General features: G+C 38.7%; 2 protein-coding genes across 2 annotated transcripts; one reads left to right on the forward strand and one right to left on the reverse strand.

The window, feature by feature from the left end:
- Positions 1 to 406: 406 nt before the first annotated feature.
- On the forward strand, positions 407 to 13,638 carry ninj1 (ninjurin 1). Its single transcript, XM_072666008.1, has 4 exons — positions 407 to 602; positions 10,276 to 10,516; positions 11,674 to 11,843; positions 12,660 to 13,638. The coding sequence occupies exons 1-3, from the start codon at positions 546 to 548 to the stop codon at positions 11,820 to 11,822; spliced, it is 447 nt and encodes a 148-aa protein (XP_072522109.1). The 5' UTR covers positions 407 to 545; the 3' UTR covers positions 11,823 to 11,843; positions 12,660 to 13,638.
- A 584-nt stretch (positions 13,639 to 14,222) lies between these two features.
- Positions 14,223 to 21,085, reverse strand: card19 (caspase recruitment domain family, member 19). Its single transcript, XM_072666007.1, has 6 exons — positions 21,006 to 21,085; positions 19,611 to 19,750; positions 18,861 to 19,020; positions 17,714 to 17,779; positions 17,534 to 17,599; positions 14,223 to 17,372 (listed from the first exon to the last, which is right to left on the reverse strand). Exons 1-6 carry the CDS (start codon positions 21,010 to 21,012, stop codon positions 17,278 to 17,280), a joined length of 534 nt encoding a protein of 177 aa, XP_072522108.1. The 5' UTR covers positions 21,013 to 21,085; the 3' UTR covers positions 14,223 to 17,277.
- Between the last annotated feature and the right edge of the window lie 1,311 nt (positions 21,086 to 22,396).

Below are 22,396 nucleotides of genomic sequence, written 5' to 3' on the forward strand. Positions count from 1 at the left end.
TGCGATGCTTTTTGAGTGGCACCTGTTTATAGACCATCAGTTGAACCAGCTGGTTAATTTGCAGTAAGTGGCAGGATTGCTTTTTATTACTGATGGATTCAGCTGGTGTCATGACTTTCCATGGCTTTTTGCACCTCTCTTTCTTTATGTGTTCAATACTTTTTCCCTGTGTCATTTCTCATCATTACACATAACTTCATTTATGGACATCTATGGTTTGATAGCTTACTGTATTTAAATACATTATAGAAAGGATAAGGCTTACTGCCTATTCTGGTGGACACACAAATGTCCCCATAACTGCACAGGGTCCAGATCTGCAGTCACCGTGCTGACACAGGGTCCCCAAAAGACTAAACACACACCCACACATGTCGCTTTGCGCGCCCCCTGTAGGCGGGGAGCGGGGCGGGACCGGCGGCCACACTGCTCTCCATGATCTCACTCGTACTTAGCGGAAAGTCTCCAGTCCGGCGCGGTCATTCACCTCTCATCTTTTTTTCCACGACTAGAAGATCGTCTGAAACGGGCTCGGGTCCCTCTGAATGGCCTCTGAAAGCATGGAGATGAACGGAGCTTTGGATAAAGGCAGCGGAGCAGAGGTGGGTGCTTTTCTGAAGGAGCCGTTAGGAACTATCAGCAGCTTCCCATCCAGCGTAGACTGTAAACACAGCCCCGTCCACCAAAAAAAGGCTGTTTGAGTACTACGATTATGTCAAACTAGGCTTGACATCACGTTAAGGCTTCGTTTTCGCATGGTCAGTACTTACTCAACACCAGTAGGTCTTGTGCAGTGGTCCAGATGTAGTTAAACATGGTGTGTGGCTTTTACCATCGTTTCCAGTATTGGCTGACCATTGAGAGACTGCAGTGTGGAAAAACAGGTTGGAGAACTACAGGCTGCAGAAATGTGATCACACTGCACAGTGAATGGGTTCAGTTGGTAATGTGGCGGAAAATACAAAGAAATGCAGAAGTGGGGCATCTGCTTTTTATTCAACAGACTCCAAAGGCTTATTGTGGTGAATAGAGTAGCTTCATTCATACCCCATACCAGGTAAACTAGAAGTTACTGCAGTCAGGTCAGGACAGGCCGTAAGCGAAGGCATTCAGAGTGGGCTTGGTGTGGAGCGCTCCTTTCTGTAGAGCTTACCAAGGCAGAAGGTTCACAGGGCTGGTGAATGGACCAGACATCTCAAAAAATATTATACTGCCACTAAAAGATCCCTCACGGAAAGTTGTTGCGAATTCGCTGGCTGATGTCTGAGACACTGCTTTCCCATAGTTTTGAAAGAAGCGTTTGCCCTAGAACCTGTTCTAGTCCATGGCAAAGGGGTACAGGCAGGGGTACATTTTTCAGATTTCCGCTGTTTCCATCATCAATATTACAAAAAGACATGTGGGGGTTCACTGGTGGGTTTTGATAGTAGATAAAATGGCTACATTTGTGATGTAGTCTTGGTGACCCCTTGCCACCTCCTGGTCACCCTCACCACCACTGTAAAGCAGCAGTGAGGCTGTCTGGAGTTAGAGCTGAACCATCACATATAACAGTATTAAAGGTAAAAAAAGATATTAGGAGCTAAAAAGAAAGATCTACAGTGTGGGCAAAAGTATTGGGACACCTGCTCATTCATTTCTTCTGATTTCAAGGGTATTAAAAAAGAGTGGATGCTGCTTTTGTTGGAGTAACTGTCTCTGTACTGTCCAGGGAAGAAGGCTTTCTCCTAGATTTCAGCTGAGCATTGCTGTGTGGATTTGAGTGCATTCAGCGAGGTTAGTGAGGTCATCATTCCACAGAACACAGTTCCACCGCTCCACAGCAATGTTCTCAAAGCTGTGGGGCTTTATACCCCTCTAACCCACGCCTGACATTAGGCATGGTGTCAGGAGGTTCATGTTTATCCTAATCTATTGGCAGCACTCTACAGGGACTGGGCAAGCTGTATGTGTGTGTATGAGTGCATTTGCACATCTATGTCAGCAATGGGTGCAACTTAAAGTAGCTGAATGCATTCATTAGAAGGGGTGTCCACAAACATTTGGACGTATAGTGTAAATTATTGTCCCCACTAAAAGTAAAATAGTGATTTAACCAATATCCAATATCTGCTATAAAAAGGTCACAAGCGTAAGAACCTGAAGGACGCTCTTAAGTGTTGAGAGGTGCAATGTGGTTAAGGTAATGTTTATTTGAGGTGGCGAGGCAGGTGCGGTAAGACGCAGGTCAGGAAGGGTTTAGAGAAGGGAGGTTTCCAACAGAGCTCACATTCATTTTGGTTAAAACCCACCAGTCCCTGTGAGACTATGAGCTCACTAGACTGTGCAGTGGGGTTTTCTAATTAAGTGGGTCTCTAAGTTTGGAATAGGGGGGGTCTTTTTACTGTGGACACCAGCGTGTTGAAGAGAATTAAACTTCTAATAGTAAATAAATACATGATGTAAGTTTATTTATTACTTATTGTTATAAGCGTTGTACTAAACCTGAAGACAGCCAGAGGTGCTATATATGATGAAAGGAAGCGGGCTGAGGTCTAAACTCCATGTCTGATTAAAGGAAGTCGGTTGAGGTATTAATGCAGCTAGTGTTAGGCTTTGGTGTGTGTCCACTGGAGTGCAGAGTTGGTAACTCACTCTTATGGTGAGGGAACTGAAACACTTGACCACAAAGCTAAAACCCAAAGCATACCAGCGTAATAAAAATAACACTGATTAACAGAGATGTGTTTGTGTTTCTGTGTGGGAATGTTAAAAATAACAATACATTTAGAATCAGAATAAAGTTCCCTTGCATGCGAGTACTTAGACTTGTTTTGGACTTGGACTTATATTGGACTTACTACTTATATTGAACTCAGTAATATTTGTACTCTGACATTTTTAGGACTTTAGTATTTGTACCTTAACTTGTTTCGGACTTTAGTCTTTGTACTAGGACTTGTCCTGGACTCAATAGTATTTGTACTCTGATTAATATTGGACTCAATAGTATTTGTACTCTGATTAATATTGGACTCAATAGTATTTGTACTAGGACTTGTCATGGACTACATAGTATTTCTGTTAGACTTGTCCTGGACTTGTCCCGGGCTTAATAGTATTTGTACTGGGACTTATTGTGGACACAAAAGTATTTGTATTCTGACTTTTGTTGGACTTTGGTATTTGTACTGGGACTTGTCCTGGGCTTGGTAGTATTTGTACTAGGATTTGTTTTGAACCTAATAGTATTTGTACTCTGACTTATATATATATAAATGAGAAAATAAATAGAAATACTATCTAGTCCAAGACAGAGTCAGAGTACAAATACTATATATAAACATTTCATGTTCATGTGTAATATGCCCTCCTCACCACAATGTTCCAACAGCCAGTGTAAAGATGTAAAGGAAAGGAGCGAACCCCATGGCTAATACCCTTTATTTCAGAAGATGGCCTTACCTACTAAAATTGGTGTCCAGCAGTTCATCTTGTCTGTTCTCTAGCTGTTGCAAAAGGCCTGTTAATGAAATACTAGAAATTCAGGCTTCAGGCAAAAAAGGGTATGAAAATGGGGAAGTCCATGTCAGCTGACCTGGAATTAACATTCCAACATTGTATTAACAGCAGCTGAAAGCCCTGAAAATCCCCCTCCTCACTTTCACTTTCAGGATAAAGTGGAGGGATGATACACCAGGAATGCAATGGCCTGGTCCTCTGTGACAAAGGGGAACTCCACCAACATTTCACATATGTCTACATAATTAAACTATTAGGATGGTGAACAAAGTCATTTAGAGTGGGTCTGGTGTGAAACGCTTTTTAATAGAGACTCTGGCCCGTCGTAAGTGTTCACAGTGGTGGTGAATGGAGCCAGACGTCTGAAGCTCTGATAATAGCTCCCTCACTGAATGCTGTTACACCAGACTATAAGAAATAAACTACCTGATGCCCGAGACACTGTTTTACCAGAGTTACCTAAAGCTTTGAGAAGATCTTTCACGCTGAAGGGATACATGCAGGGTGTCCCTCCTTCACCAGCGGGTTTGGATAGTAAATAAAGTGGCTGTAATAGTGTTGTAGTCATGGCAACGCCTGTTTCCATTCACCACCACTGTAAAGAAATCTGAGCTGGTCAGTTTCTTTACAACCTACCAACTCTGATTTTAAGGCAAGTGCCCACTCTGAATGACTATTTATCTCACAACCACTAAATTATGCAGAAAGGTTTGCCAGATTCTTGGAAATTCTCCTTTACTTTACTTTAGGCACAACAACAATACAACCATTTTCTTCGGAAAGAAAAATGAGCAACTTCCCTAAAACTGGGGGCAGTATGATATGTGATGGGGTCACTGAAAGTTTTCAGTGTATAAAAGAAGAAGCATGTTGTATCTCGGGTTGTAATTGTTTGAGTTTTTACAGTATCACAGTATACGATATTTCCTCATGTTACACTTCTTGTTATTATTATTATTATTATTATTATTATGCATTGACCCTTAAAAGATTGAAAATAAGAAAGATTTTTTTTGTTGAACAAAAATGTACTATACTTAAAATTAAATAAATGAAAAATATGAATGGAATTATGTGGCAATTTGCTTTTGAAAATAAATAAATACATATTATAAATAAATAAGAAATCTGCAGTTAAGGTAACTTGATTGTTTTTTTAACTAGAAAGAAATTGGTTGGATTCTCTGTCGGTTGCATTTTTTTTTTCAGTATTGGTATTAAACAAATGCACACGATATGATAACCATCAATCGTCATATCATGTCACACCATAACTTACAATGGTGTACCACTGCAACCCAGGTCATATCATGTGCAAAATCTTATTGTTGTGAAGCTGTTTTCTTCTGTCTTCATGACAAAGCAAATGGCTCTCCATCAGTAGATGACCGTGCAAGCCTGATTTCCTGTTAAAAGAGCAACATCAGCATGACATGTTTTCTTCTCTTTTTTTAAAAAACGTTAATTTGCCTCCACTACAGATGGATAAAAGTATCCAGACGGCATTTCTAATGAGTGAATTTATCATTACTGATCTTACCTGAATGCAGTCAGATCCTCCTTAAAGCAATGTTTCAATAGAGTAGTGGCCAGTACTGCAGGGGGGGGGGGGTTAAACCTGTTAAATTTAAGATTTAAGAAAATACTGTCCAAGAAACGTTATATAAACGTTTGGACCGATATGTGTATGTACAAAGGTTTGGGTTCTGTCTACATCAGTGGTTCCTACTGTTGTTTCCAAAGGAGCCGAGATCACATTAGCCTAATGTACTGCTGTGGTAGTAGACAATAGACCATTGCATTTACTGTAAAGTTTGGATGCTGCATTTTAACTGTTCCTCTCCTGAGTGTAAGAAAGTGTGCTTCCTCTCTGTGTGGCCTGTAGTGTGAACAGATGTGTTTTCACACTTGTTTCAGGCCTTGGATAGACAATTTTGGACACAAACACTCAAGCAGTGAAGAACAGTGCTAAAAACGCTAGTGTAGAAACGCCCTAAAACTTGAAGGGGAATTCCAAAAAACATCTGCATAATTCGGTGTTTGAGACGCAAACAGAGTCGTTCGGGTTCGGTGTGCAGTCTGGTTCATTGTAGAGAAACTTGCAGACTCCGATTTCTTTATAGTGCTGCTGAACCAGGGGTTGGTCCAGGGATTGGTCGCCATGACAACAACACAAACATGGCCCTTTTATTTTCTATCCGAACCCACCAGCGAACTTTCACGTGTCTTATGAGTAAGGCTGTGAGCTGAAAATGTATTACGATAAAATACTTAATTGCAGTCAATATTGATCATTATTGATAACCCATTTTAAATAATAAGGCCAGCATTCAGATGTTCATTGCTATCTTGGCAACACCCCCCGCTTTGTGCCATTGGTATAGCAATCCGCCATAGTCAGATCGCTCCTGTCACTAAAAGGGAATGACAAGTGACATGCTGATTGGTTTATTGCACATTATGCTCAAAACACACCCATGATTAATTAAGAGACAACAGCAAAGACACACTGACACACCCCAAATCACCTCACTCGCCTAAGATTGCTAAAATAGGGCCCAATGTGTTTAAGTAAAACTATCCAGATTTTAAAAAATGCTTATTGCTATTAGTAATGTGTCTGTCACAACACATATCACTGATGTTTTATTGCCCATCCAGGCCTACTTCTGAGTGGATGATGGTAAAATAGCGGGCGATCTGAACAGATACATTTCCTTTGGGGACTATTTTTCCTGCATGTATCCTTTAGCCATGAATGGCTCATAAAAACAGACATAATTTACAAAGTAGACCCCAAATCTTCCCAGAAGTATGATAAAACAGCATATCAGGCAGTCTATTCCTTTCAACCATGTGGTGTAACTTTCTGTGCTGAGCTTTTAGAGGTCCAGACGTCTGGTTTTGTTCACCCCCACGGTGATCAATTCTGGCTGGGTAAGAACACTGAGAAACCGAGCCTTCCACACCAAACCCACCCAGAATGAGTTGGTTCTCATTTTGACCAGTTAATTATGTGGAGGGTTTTAAGAACACACTCGTTTACACTCTTCTGGATGTTTAGCTGTGCTGTATTAGCTACGCTATTCTGTAGGCCGGGCTAATGATTAACTCTGGCTACTGTATAGTGAGCAGCACTGAATGAATTGGCTCTATTGAGAAAGGGGAAGGATGAGACAGAGAGAACAACGGTAAAGAGGAGACCAGAGGGGGGAGACCAGAGGGGGGAGACTCGCTCGTTGCAGCAGGAAAGACTGATATTGAGGATTAGATATCTGAAGAGATAGTGAGAAGTTACTGACACAAACTGTCACTTTCAGATAAGCCCTTCTGTTACTGAACCCTGCCGCACTGTGGCGGGTTGTGTGTGTGTGCGTGTGTGTGTGTGTGTGTGTGTGTGTGTGTGTGTGTGTGTGTGTGTAAGAGAAGCTGTGGCAAGACTCTTTCCTTTCTGCTTTTGCCAGCTCACACACACACAAAGGTCTTCTGTTGGGCACAGCGACCTCACCCAGCCCCGGTTCCTCTGCAGTTCAGAGACGTAGAGAATGCTAGAGTCTCCAGGTCTTATAGTGTACTTTCTTTTCACTGCAGTCCTAATATCACCACAGTAACAGTCCCTTCACCGGAGGATGGGATTCAGGCTGCTCTCAGGCTGCTCTCTGTGTATCAGTCTGAGCATGTATTTTTTCCTTTCTCCCCCCTCAAGACACCACACCAAAAAGAGCTGAACTGAGCTCCAGACTTAGCTAAAATGTAAATACATGTGTAAATATATTTTACTGAATCAGGTGTAGAAAACTTTTACGGAGTTTTCCTGTAGATATTTGGCACAAAATAACAAAGATTTGAGGTTTGGTTTGTTTACAGAGATGAAATGGTGGCTCAAAGCATAAATTACACTTCCTGACAGCAGGGGGAGCCCATGAGCAAGCAAAGCTAATTCTCGCATAATACTGCTTTAAATAATAAATTCTTTTTTAATTGCTAATATATCGCAAATTCATTTTTAAGGCTTGTATTTATAATTGGTACGCCTTGAAGCTCAGTGGTTCTTACTGTTGTTTCTAAAAAAGCCATGATCAAGATTAGTTTAAATGTACTGCTAATGGAAACACTCAAGGCCCTTAGCAAATTGGCTAATTTGTCTTCCCACAGCTGCATTGTGGCACAGCTTGCTCTTCAACCTAACGTCTGGTGCTGTCCTAAGATAAGATTGGTGACAGTCCAAGTCTAGTGTTTGTTAGCACTGTTAGCTAACACTGATCAGCTGCATACTTCCATATGAATGGCAGAATTAGCCCAGACTAACTGGGCGCAGTGCAGCACTTTCAGATTAAACACCAGTGTACTAAGCTTTGTTAAAATATCAAGATGCATTGTTGAAAAAAAAAATTTCCCCTTAAGTGACCCCAACACCCCTCCTGCTGTTACAGCCCACCATTCAGCATCTCACTGGTCGTAAACGGCAAATAGCATTGTTATCGCTCATGGCAACACTGTGTTTAGACTATGGACCAAACATTACAACACACACTAAATCTTTTACACTGGTGTTGTTCAGTGTCAGTTCTTTATTCGTGTTCTCACAGTCTGTGACCGCCGAATGATTCACTAGTTAGGGGCTTTAAGCATTAATAATTAGTATAAATAGCAGAGCTGTCAACCAATTAAAGAATGAATCATGACTAGTCACATTATTTTGTAAAGCTACTCCTGATTAATCTCATATATATCATATATACATTATATATGATATATATATTATATATATATATATATATATAATATATGAGGTCAGTGGTTCAGCTCCTACCCCAATGACTGTATAGATCACATATATATCATATATATGCAGTCAGTGGTTCAGCCCCTCCCAGATTGACTGTACAGATCATATAGATCTTATATACAGTCATTCTGTCCAATCACAAGCACTTTCCCACATTTTTCTTAGAGAGTCAGGGTAAATCCAGCTATGTGCAACAATGCCTATAGGAAATTACAGCTGTCATCCATCCAAGTCATTGGTCCAAAATGTGAGGAAGGAAGTGAGGTCAGGGAGACTGGCCATATCCCTTTGGTTTCCTTTCACAATGGTCAGTATGTCCTGCAGTAAACCTCAAACTTACTTTCATTTCCTCCCTGGGAAAAAAGCACAAAGAGGCCCCAAGGCCTGGGATTTTACCCCCTGATTTCATAACAGCACACCAGCCTGCTTGAGTATTCAACTAATTGCTTATGAAGGAAAAAAACATCCTCAACACGAGTACACAAATGCAGAGGACCATGCCTGACTAATGCATTGCAAAGGCATGCTCCCTTTGCACAAACCCTGAGTCATTCTACAAAATGGGTGCCATTTTTCAAAACGTTTTTAAATCCACAAAAGGAAAGAACTTATCCTCCAAAAACCCACCTCAGGCATAAAATCCATGTTAATATTATTTAGCCTTGGGAGCCAAAGTCATAATAAAATGTATGTAATGGGGTGGTATATGACACAACATTGTTTTTAATAGTTATATCGTATGCGAACAAGGACACACATATAACCCCGAACATTTATTTGGTGATGTTTTAGATGCCAATGTCATATTGGTCAAGACAGATATGGGAAAAAAAGAAAAAAAAGAGTGTGTTCTCATGTATCATGTTAACAAAAATACTTGAATGAATAGCTGCAAATCCCCAACACACTTGGGTCTGTGTAGGTCTTACGTTACTGCTGCAGTAAAGCACCACGACAGCCACACATGTGGACAGAAGTGGTCTGAGCATTGCTTTAGGTCTGATGGAATGAAGAGGCGATGTGTTTCATAGATCTGGTGAAGTAAGGAAACCAGTTCTGCGAGACTGGAACTACTGGAACTTGCTGCAACCACGTGCTAGTAGGAGCTTAGCCAGGCTTGACTAGACTCTTGAAGTTGTGTTTGAAGCTCCAGATCGGATGTCCTAAGATAATCAAATAGTTCTAAATCTGTCCAATAAACTACACCAAATATTAAGGAATTGTGTGTGTGTGTAAAGGTGGAACTACTCCAGTAAAATGAAAGGACAATAGAAAAATTCCTTCTGCATGAACCACTAGATTGTCTCCCCCTACAGGTAAGGAGTGTAATTTACTTTTATACCACTACAGTAAACAAAGGTCACGTTCATGCACAGCTGTACATGGGCATTTGTTGGTAGGAGATATAGAAGTGGGATCTAAAGTGAAAGAAGTATGTGGACTGAGGTGGTATGGATTGGGTTAGGCATCATTACAGGTTCTTTTAGTTACTTTAGCAGCTTATAATAATGTGAAATGGAGCCTTTTGTGTCAGTGCATCTCTGTTAACAGGACATTCCTTCTCAAAGCACAAAATTATAGGGTGGAGATTGATATAATGGGGCTAGGCTGATGGTAAAAACTGACAGTGTGCATTTTAACATCTTGTCAAATTTTGTCTTGTTTGACATCAATATATAATTTTGAAGTCAATATATTAAGAAAACAGGTCATTTTGACATAAAAGACTTTTGTACCAAAAGGACATGAGCCAGACTGTGCTGCTCGTATGTTAATTATGTAGTTGAGTTGTGTTCATTTGCAAGAGTGTTCTCAGTGAGTCATCCACTCAGCGTGACAGAGATTATACATAATCAGCTCCTAACGGTTCTTAAAAAGCACCGCACACCTCCTCTGAGCTAGCCCACTCTCCCCAGGTTAATAACTGACCATCATTGAGGCCTGAATGCTGTAATAACAGAGTTTCTGCACGTGTGTGTGTTTAGGCTCCTAGACGTTCAAGTTCATGGAGGACGATGTCGCAACCTCTCAACATGAACAGCTACGCCAATAAGAAGAGTGCGGCGGAGAGCATGCTGGACGTGGCACTGCTAATGGCTAATGCCTCTCAGCTGAAGGCTGTGCTGGAGCAGGGTCCAACCTTCAGCTTCTACACAGGAATTATCACCCTCATCAGCATCTCCCTCATTCTACAGGTCCTCGTCGGAGTCCTGCTCATATTCATAGGTGAGCCCAGCGTCTCTTCTCAGTATCCGGTAACCTGATCAGCTATTCAAACAAGGCATGTGCAGTTTGTGTGACTGACTATCTGAAATATAGTATAAATAATGTAATATAAATTATATTTAATTTATTAATTAATATAATATAAAAGTAGGTCAGCTGGTAGGATGTTAACTCACACACACACAATCCACCCAAAGGAAAGTCACTACATGAACATGTTACTAAATGAGCCCAAAGTACAAAGATGCATCATTAGAATCCACATAAAACTATTACTAACCGATAAAAGACTTAATCATCCTAAAACCCAAGAATAATTAAAGTTAGTCGAAACACAGATACATCGCAAAATCTAAAGGGGAAGTAAAATCAGTACATGAACCTAAAATGCAAAGAGACATTATTAAAGCAACTTCAAATCAAACCACTAAATGAATCTGAAACATAAAGACACACTAATAAAAAAACTTAAACCACTTAAACAGCCTAAAACATAAAGATAAACCACTAAATCAACCTGCAATGCCAAGTTAAACCACTTCAACTGCCAAAACTCACCAAAAAAATAAGTTAGCCTTAAACCCAAAAATAAACCACCTAAAATACAAGATAAACCACTAAAACAGCCAAAAATATATTACGTTAGCCTGAAAATAAAAAAAAACACTAAATCAACCTGATGCCTAAATATACCACTAAATCAACCTGTAATGCCAAGTTAAACCACTTAAACAGCCTAAAATCTCTAAATAAGTTTAAGCTTTTAACTCAAAGATAAATCACAAATTCTACCTGAAGCCCAAAGCTAAACCACTAACTCAGCCCAAAAAAAGTTAAACCACTTAAACAGCCTAAAACCCCACAATAACTGAATAAGGTGGCAGAAAACATGAAGTTAAATCTCCAAATCAACCTTAAACACAGAGTGTTAAGTGCAGAGACAGTAAATTAGTCATTTAACCCAGCTAATTAGCATAATTATTCACACACTTGCCACAAAGCAGAAGCTGTTCAGTAATCTCGGATAGACAGTAATCTCTTATCTTTCATAGTTTGTGTGGTTTCTCACTTTAATCTGTGAAGCAGCTGGAACATGGTTGAGGTTAAGAAGCTGTTCTTCACAGGCTGTTTTGTCTCCTGTTTTCTCGACTGTGTAGTGAAGTGGAATCTGAATGATGAGAAGAAACACTATCAGCTCAACCTGCTGGAGAACATCAGCACCGCACTCGTCTTCATCATCGTCGTTGTAAATGTCTTCATCACAGCGTTTGGTGTACAGAAACCAGCCAGCTCACATTCGCCATGACAGCCAACATACTTCCTTCAGGTAAACACAGTCAAATCCCAACACACTCATTTTATACTGGCTATAGTGAGACTACTGCCCTGGGAAAAAGACACACACACACATACTTAGGGTCTAAGAGGTCTAAATTACATTTAAACACAGTTACAACTTCAGACTTTATTAGAAGTTTAATCTGAATATTAATGTTATTAGAGATTCATTCTGGATATTAATGTTATTAGAGCTTTATACTGGATATTAATGTTATTAGATATTCATACTGGATATTAATGTTATCAGAACTTCATACTGGATATGAATGTTATTAAGAGTTTCATACTGGATATTAATGTGAATGAACTTCATTCTGATTATGAATGTTATTAGAGCTTCATTCTGGATATTAATGTTTTTAGAACTTCATACTGATTATGAGTGTCATTAGAACTTCATACTGGATATTAATGTTATTAGAGCTTCATACTGGATATTAATGTTACTAGAGCTTCATTCTGGATATGAATGTTTTTATAACTTCATAATGATTATGAGTGTCATTAGAACTTCATACTGGATATTAATGTTATTAGAGCTTCATACTGGATATTAATGTTACTAGAGCTTCTACAGATGCTCCATCAGTTTTGAATCGTCTGTGTTCATAATTCTGGACTTGTCTAACATTAAATGTAAAATCATACCATACTTATTTTAAATCTATAGGTATTTAATATATTCCCACCTGAAACTGCCTGAAATTAACTGCACTTTTAATAATTAACGGTTGTACAGTATTGTATGTGTGCAGCATGTTTTTTATATCTAAAATAAAATAATGACCCTTTTTTGTCACAGAACCACCGAGCCTCCCATTCACGAAGAACTGCTTCCACAACCACAACTTTCTCCAGCAAACCTGCGACACCTTCTGCATGACCAGCAGGCTGTGAATGCATGAGCTCCAGTTTCCAGGAGACCTCATAACACATGGTTCTCAGATGAACATGGGCAATCTGTGTGGATGGTGCTCGGATATATGTGTTCCCTTTTGCAAATGAGAACAAATGAAGATTGCTTTCAAGACCAGTCGTCACAACTTCAGCCTTACTGTTCTTCTTTTCCGCAGAGCCTCTTTTACTACTGCCAGTGTTTCAGTTGTTATGACGTGCACACATCAGTCTGTATAAACACAAAGAGCTGATCTATTTCTGTATATATTTATTATTTTAGCTCATCCACCTCACTGAGAGCCCCTGTCCTGAAGACACATGTCCCAATGGCTGTAGCTAGTGCTGTTTTAGCAGATTTAGAAAATAAGAGGGAGATATTTTCTTTTACTGTTCTGCAGGATGTTCCCGTGAGGGCAGATGGGACACTCTTGATGTTTACCCTACTCATATTTTTGGATCAAGTTTTTTTTAATGAAATATCACTGTATGAGCGTATATCAAGTGTATGTGTGTGTGTGTGTGTGTGTGTGTGTTTTAAGAAAATGGCCTGCAACGCTGAAGAAGTTTCCCGAATCCAGTAAATCAAGGACAGAACAAATAGTGTAAGCACAAAAAGATAATATAAGCAGACAGAGGGTGTTTGAATCAAACAGACTGTAGACAACACTGTGCAGCAGAGTCAATGGCCTGATGTTAAAGTACCCTCTACTGGTAAATGCCTTCATTACAGACCAGGGGAAAACCTCGCCCCTTTATTTTAGCTTTTATTGTACTTTGATTGTTGACATTGCTGTCAAATCTCAATGTATTATTTTATTATTTTTGTTTCATTATCATTAACCATTATTGTGGACCAAATAAATCAATAAAAAGTTTTTAAATGATATTGTTTAATAGTACTGTTGAAATGTTATTTTTGTATGTACAATATATATTTATAGTGTTTATTATATATTTATTATATAATATATAACTAGGTAATATAAACAAGTAAATTTGGAAATTATATAAATAATCATTTAAAAAATGTAATTCATTCATAATATTCTTTGTGTGTGTGTATAGCTATATCTCGCTGCTGTCCAATGAAAAACATTCTCCATTTTTGTCTGTTTTTAGCTTTCTCCATGGTCTGTAGTAGCTGCTTCTGTACACTGTGTAAATAATTCTGGATGAATAGACCAATAGAAATGCTCTAAATTATTAAAAACGTATTTTACACTGACCTCCATTTATAGCTAAGAACCCTTTTGTCTTCTGTAAAGTCAACATTTTAGGGATACATGTTTTTCATTGGACAGTTGGACAGATTATATATATATATATATATATATATATATATATATATATATATATATATATATATATATATATATATATATATATATATATACATAATAATACATAAAAATAAACAAGCAAAATAGGCAATGAAAAATAATTGAAACCTCATCATGAAACACAAAAGTATGTATTAAAGTAATTTAATGTTGTAAAAATGACACTGAAAAGACGCTGTGCATATTTTAGAGTTTCCATTTCCATTAGGCATTGATACAAATAGTTTGGTTTATTATTAGTTGAATTTATGAACTCATCTAATCTGAGCTTTGTTTAGCAGGGTTCAATTTAATCAATGTATTGCTGAAAGTCTGAAGCCAGGACACATCACACTAATACACTGAATTAGTGTTTACATTCAGACCCAGGAGAAACCCCCTGACTTGGTTTTAAAAGGCACAGCTAACAAGGGGGACTAACTGAGTTATTAGCATGTCCTTGTTAGCTTTTTGTCTCCTCATGGACTCCACTGATTGTTAACTACATTTGCATTTTTGGCCAAATTATCCATTTGCACCATCAGTAAAATTTCAGATACAGAGACTAACATTCATCATGTTTGGAACAGGGGTTCCCAGCCCTGTTCCTGGAGATTTACCACCATACACCTTATTGTTTCAACCATAATCACTTGAGCTGAGGCAGTTGGCAAAGCTGCTCAGAAGCATTTAAGATTTAGCGCTATGCTGTACTGAACGCTAGGTGACAAGTCCAGGATCAGGATCAGGGTAGAAACTAAAGTCTGACATGTGGTAGATCTCTTTGAAGCAGTTTAGAACAGGTTTACAGATTTCTGAGGAGTTCTCCGGAGAGCTCGGCTTCAAACTAAGTTTCAAAGTACAGATATACGTTATATGGACAAAAGTTTTGGGACACACCTCCTAATCATGGTATTCAAGCGTTTTATTCAATCCCATTGCTACAGGTTCTAAAGAGCTCGCTGAACTCCAGCGTGGTGCTGTAACAGGATGGTGCTGTCAGGGGTCAGCGGGTGAAATTTCTTCCGTCCTAGATATTCGACTGTAGGTCAACTGTGAGTGATATTATTGAAAAGTGGAAGTGTTTAGGACCCACAGCAACTCAGCCACCAAGTCTACACCAGACCACGTAAAGTTACAGAGCAGGGTACGAGTGCTGAGGAGCATAGTGCATTAAAGTCTCTAATGCTCTGCTGACTCAATAACTTCAGAGCTCCAAACCTGCTGGTAGAGCTGCAAAGGGGGACCAACTCCATATTAATGCCATGGGTTTAGAACAAGATGTCAAAAAAAGTCCTGTAGTGCAATTCTTTTGCCCATATAGTGTATCTTCAAATGTATAAGGCCAAAGGTGCTAAATCAGAATGAAAGATCCTAACACAAGTTGCTCTAAACAGTGTAACCTCAAATTCTTTGGATTTCTTCTAACAGTGTTTAAAATGTTACTATAATAATAATAATAATAATAGTATAATAATCTGTGCTCATGGCTCAGATTAAAGGCAGCCTGAGTTTGTTATTGTTGGTGTAGAAAGAATAGTTAGAAAAATTAGTGTGATATAACTGATGTCTAGTGAATAATAAATGTCAAGTGTATTTGGACACAGCTGGCTTAAGTCAAGCTGCCAGAGCTATAATAACTTTCTTGAGATTTGACGTTTTCATCAAATTAAGGCAGATACATATTTGAAAAGGGGGCTCTGTGGTCACCCCCTGGGAACCACTGACTCATAAGCTGCCACAATAAACTGCCTTAAATGCCATGTGCGTGTCATCCTGTATAGAAATCTACTGTTGTATAAAACTGCTCTGACGATTGGCTAACATGTAAACAACCTGAAGGCAATTCAAAACCTGGTTTTTACTGGTATTCCTCATTTCCCATTATTTCCCAACTTAGCATAAATACATTTCATTTTCTGTCCACTTTTACTTATAAAACTGCACGACAGCAGCCCCAGCGCTAGCTTAGTGTTAGGAGTATGCTAACAGTATGATTGCTGTGTTCAGATATTTTCATATGGAGCATTTGTCAGTCAAATCTGTCTTATGGGTGGAATTATTCAAATATATTCTAGGTCAGTAGTCGGGGTGGGCAATATGACTATATATTAGTGCTATTGTGATCAATAATACCATAATACACTTTCCTGAGCATATTATGGATACAGTCTGTACTTAAAACGCTAATAAAATAAATGCTTCACTACAAACAACAGTGTAATTGAATTTTTGGTCCCGCATCATATTAACTTTTTTTTAATAACTGTGTAATTACATATAACAATCCATGTAATAACAGTGAAACTGCTGGTGATGTATTTACCATCTTAGAGGGATTATTCTCGCCCTAGCATAATCCACCTAGAACAGCAAGTACGCCACCAGAAGTTGTTTTGCAATATTAAGGATTAATAGTGTGTAACTACCCAGTTATTAGAGACACTTAATATATAGCAAGATTAAGCTTTTTCTTTTAATAATGTTACATTTTAATCACTGATCATTTTGATAGTATTTAGATAAATCTAGCAATACCTGTGCATTTCAGCTATTTCTACAGAAAAAAATAAAAGTAATTGAGAATTTTGAAAATGTATATTTGTGTCATATTGCCCACCCCTAGTGAGCAGTCACCAATGGCCAAGGTCAGAACTCTAAAATATGTCATCTATCTGGTAAAAAACATTCTGATTAGTTAGAACAACCAGAATAAGAGAGCCTAATTAAAAAAATAACTTTGCAGGACGGTAGATTGTCAAAGGTAAGTTGGTGACCCTTGTTCTATAAGGACTAATACCAGGTAGTCCGTTCTTGAGACCATATATTAACAATAACAATACAACCAATTATAATAATAAGTAATATGCTTCTATTGTTAAGGACACTTAAAACTTCTGAAAGTCAGACTTCTGATCTAGGATCAGTTTTATCTTAAGAAACTCATCCTAGATCAGCTGGTACACCGACGCAGCACTCTGCAGTCTGTCATATACCTCGCCAGCAATTTCTGAAGAAAATATAGAAGCTTTAAAAATGGCAGTTGTTGCATTATTTACAGTTACAGTATGTACAGATTCATGCTAACACCCTGAAGCCGGCTGTTGCGAGGCACTTAAACCTGGGGATCTGAAGCTTTTCCCAAAGAAGATGTAGCCCGGTTTCCATGGTAACACCGTTTGCTGTTATCTCGGCAAGCTCATCTTATGTGTACCAGATGAGAACTTCTCTGACCTTTCTCCCGATCCCAAGAGCGGCAAGACCAAGGGCACTGCTTGAGCCCGACACACTCTTAAAGTCTGTATAAACACACACACACACACACACACACACACACAATAAACAATTTATATAGTATAAAATATATAAAATATACTAATACTACAAATATATCGATTATATAACAACACACACAGGGTTTGTATGATTATATAGTTAAGCGCAGTTGAACAGCTCATACCCCCATGGTAATATAACAAAGCTGCTCCTACAACTGCAGTGAAACAGCTCAGAAAGAACACTGGACCTGGATTAAAGCAGAGAGAGGATGATCATCACAAATGAGAAATACATGCAAAAGAATGTGTGTAAAATGTCTGTGTGTGTGTTTGTGTGTGTGTGTATGCATCATGCGAGTTACCCTGATCATTCAGCACAAATCTGTTTGTTGGGATGACAGCTGGACTCGGAACTGGACCCAGGGACTCTGGAATAACCAAACCAATAAATATATAATCACGCAGACACAGGGTTTAATATTCAGAGATTAATATATAGACATGTTATTCAGTTAGTACTATAAATTAAATTATTACTATGAATTATTGTGTATTTCCTATGAATAATTCAGTAATTACAACAAGTATGCTGTATTAAGTATTAATGCATACTTAGTTATTATTTATTTGGTCATTATTTATTTGGTAAGTATGAATTATTTGATAAATATTATTCAATATTGTCAATAAGTATTTTGGATTTTACAGTTCCTACTATTAAATATTCAGTAAATATTAGCAATTGTCCAGTACAAATAAGTATTACTCATTGTTCAGTGAGCGTTATGAATTGTTTAGTAAGAATTATGAATTATTCAGTAAGTACTATGAATTGTACAGTAGTATTATTATATGTTCAGTAAGTATAATGATTAGTTTAGTAAGCATTATAATTATTAGGTAAGTATTATGATTTGTCCAGTACATATTATGAACTGTCCAGTAAGCATTATGGTTAGGTAGTATTATAAATTATTCAGTTAGTATTGTGACAGTATTGTCCAGTAGGTTTTTGAAATATTCCAGTATAATTGCCACGAATAATCCAAAACATACTATAAATTATTCAGTAATTATTGTGAATTATCCAGTATGTATTTACTCAGTATTTACTATAAATTATTCCGTTTTTATTATAAAAGATTCTGTAACCTAATTACAATGTTTAATCAGCAGAAGGCCGATGAGTAGAATCAGTTTCATTTGTCTAGCTGTCTAGATACAAATCCAACCACAGTGTTGGGTTGGCCTATTGTGTTTGAGCGGTGCTAATTACAGAGGTGTTTCTGAGTGGTTGTTTAAGATAGAGCTAAACTCAGGAGGCCTAGGAGTTATGTTAGAGTCTTGAGTTCTGATGCAACAGAATGGGTAGGAAAACAAATAAAGATCAGGAATTTACTGCAGGTATACGGTAGATATGGGTTTTACACTATTGTAAGCTACAGAAAGAAAAAAAATAGATGCCCTCTTTCCTACATTCTATGATTTGGGACTTTAACAGGCGCTTACCTGTGCGGCGACGGAGGCGTGTGGGCAGGCTGAAATACACCTCCTCCACGTGCAGGTGGAGAGCGCGGTAGAACTCTCTGCACGCCTCCTCCCCTTTCTCCTGCAGGTACGTCAGCAGCTCGGCCAGGCGCACACAGGTGGGCACGTCCAGATCCCGGAACTGCACAGAAGAAAATAATGTCAACGGACCGTCCACTTTATTGGAAACGTCTAACTTGACATCCACTATTTAGGTTTACAGACTGCAGTCCATCCGGCACTACACAATGTACCAGACCCCTCTACTCCATTCATCTTTGATTAGTCTTTTTACACACATTACTGAAGCTTTTCAAAAGGTCAGTGCCACTGCTAGGTTAAAAGAGGGTCCACCACCCAAAAATATCCACCCGAAAACAGCTTTGTGGTCAGAAAACCACCACTGATGAAGGGCTAGTAGAGCAGTGGTTCTTAAACCAGTCCTCAGGGCCTCCTAGACGACCCACATGTTTGCTGTATCCTGTAATATTATCCCGTAACACATAATATCAGAGCAAAATATGGACCATTTGAGGGGCCACGACTGGTTTGAAAACAACTGGGCATCAATAGATGGGCTACAGTCCGACACTCCACACCAGCAAGGTGGTCTGTGTAGGTTCAGCATACACAGGAGCCTTGAATGGCATTTTGAAGATGGTTCTCTGAGAATGCCTCTGGCCATGAAGATAACAAGTCTATACCTGGAGTCTTTTTCGTTAAAAGTCTTACCCTGGTGGCCTCCTTGTCAGTGAGGATCTGAGGGTAGATCCGGTTTAGCTGCAGAATAAGTTTATCCACCAGCTCCGTGTCCAGACGGCGGTCAGACCTCAGGAACCAGCTGTCCACCCGTAACTGCTCGTGGAAGCTCTCTGTCGTTCACAAAGAAACAGATACACACAACAACACTTTCACAAGCATTCATATTTTTCCATATCATTTTCTGCATGATGACATTTGTAAACACAGTCAGTCAGAGTGGGTTTGGTGTGAAACGGTCTATTCCAGAGAAACTTCTTCCTAGTGGTGGTGAATAGAAGCAGACATGGTTGGTGTGGCCCAACAGGTAACACCACTACATGCCACTGAGCTACCACACCATGTGGGAGACTGGGGTTCGATTCCCGGTCTGGGGGACTATTCTGCGCTACACAAATAAAGAGTCCTTGGGCAAGACTCCTAACACTACATTGGCCCACCTCTGTAATACGAGTAACCTTGTAAGTCGCTCTGGATAAGAGCGTCAGCTAAATGCCATAAATGTAAATGTAACATCTGAAGAGTAGGCTGCCTCACAGAAAGTTAGTACACCAAATGACTGTGAATACACTGTCTTTTTGAGCTTTGAGAAGATACGGGGCTAAAACTTCAGGGTGGAGGGATACATGCAGAACGTTGTGAGGCAAAATAGCCCCCACAGAAAACTCTCAGATTTTTTCTCAGATTTGCCACTATTTTATCACAGTCATCAACATCTATATCACACTTAGAGGGCATGTGAAGCTTTACTAAAGTTCAAGATATAATTGATATAATTCCCCCTAAATAAACCAGTTTGTACACCACCAGGTGTGATACTATGCTTGACCACCAGTGGGCGCTACGCAGGCAAATTATACATGGATTAAAATTAACATAAAGTGACAGACTTTTGTTCATATTAACTATCATTCATATCATATTATGTACACGCATCGTTTACTATTATGCCTGAACGATGTAAATAAATGCTTTATAATAATAATTAAACAAGTATGTGTCAGGAAAGTTGAAGGAAACCTGTTGACAGTCTGCGGTTGACTGAACCCAGGCTGGCTACGTGGACGGCTTACCAAACAGACCCAGCCACTCAGACTCAGAGCAGTCAAAGGTCGACAGAATTTAGTGAGGAAGCTCCTTAAAAGTGTAGGAATAACTGTGCAGCAAAGCTCAATGACAAGCTGAGGTGAGCTGAGGATCCCGTATCTGCGCATTTTCTTGAAGTTGGAGCCAAAACCAGCATAAAGCTCTTAGTTTCCAACTGAAGACGTGTACAGCTCTCTAATACCCGCCGATAATGTAGAAACACTCTTCACAGCGCTGCTCGGGTTGTAAGGTTAAGTGAAAGTGCCCGTGTTTGAAACCAACCTCCCATGTTGGATCCTCTTGTCCTGCCCTTTGTTTGGACACGTCGGGCACTCCCATCACATGAGGGGCGGGGCCAGAGCTTGACAGGCAGGAAAGGAAAGGGAACCCGTGGTAAACATAACCACGCCCACTCAAGGGCTGCAACGCATTACAGGCACGGTAGAGGGCGCCCGAGAGACAGCGAGCAAACATGAACGTACATCTCTGTAACCATTCAGAATATAGTAAATTATTATTATTATTATTATTAATTATTATTAATAATAATATTATTATAATACTACAGCATTAATTATGCAAGCTGATGTGCAAGCTGCAATTGTTCTAAAACAGTGTTGTTTTTTTATGGGAGAAGGTGCCAGCACTGCAGCTTGCTGGGTATCGGTTGGCTGAGCCAAAGAAACAGATCATGAATCATAAATCAATCATATCAATATTAATAGATCATAAATCTGTGTATTAGAGACCCTGTGGAAGATGGTCTGATTAGATTATCTTGGCTTTGCTTGCTGATGAGATAAAGGTGAAGTTTAATTTTACTTCTAAATTTGAGCTTCCTCCAAGTGATCAGTCAGTTTGCTGTATGTGATTTTGGCTCTGCATGCATTAATATTAATATGAGACTGGACCACGTGGCATGTTGCAGGAAGACCACTGGAATAAAAATACTTTACTTTATATTGGCTCATATTTAAATATTATTACTTGTACTATGTGTTCATGTTTGGTTGGTTATTGTACTTAACAACAACAACAACAACAACAACAAATAGTAAAAAATAATAAATTAAGTAATAAAACAAACTAAATAAAGAAGTTGTACACACCCATGTGCATTTTCCTGGCCAAAAAAGGCCATAAATAAATAAATATGTAAAATAAATGTATTTGTTTATAAATTAAAATACAAATAAAATAAAATAAAAATAATGAATAAAAAAATAAATCACATATTTCCCAAAGCAAACTAAAGTCAAATGTAAATGCAAATATGAAAAACAACACAAAAGCAGTATTTTTTCAGTCTGGTTTATTTTGCCATTTAAGAACCGTAACACATTGCATTGCCATGGCTCCCATGACATTTAGCTTCTCAACTTTCCCTTGAAATGCACCACAGAAATGACCAAACAAGTTTCTTTTTGTTCATTAAAAAACGTCCAGCTTTGTAGCTAGTAATAAAAAAGCGCCAGACTGCTGACCACAGCCTAGTCTGTAATTCAAGTAGACATAAAACAGCAAGACATTCAACAGCCTACAACACTCAGCTTAACACACACACAAACATTACATATACATACATACACACATATGCGTAACAGTCTAACATTAGCTGATGTCACGGGTTATGAATAAATATCACTGAACAACATTATTTCATATGTTAAAAA

The sequence above is a fragment of the Salminus brasiliensis genome, chromosome 21 (assembly GCF_030463535.1).
Source record: "Salminus brasiliensis chromosome 21, fSalBra1.hap2, whole genome shotgun sequence".
In the NCBI taxonomy this organism is placed as follows: domain Eukaryota; kingdom Metazoa; phylum Chordata; class Actinopteri; order Characiformes; family Bryconidae; genus Salminus; species Salminus brasiliensis.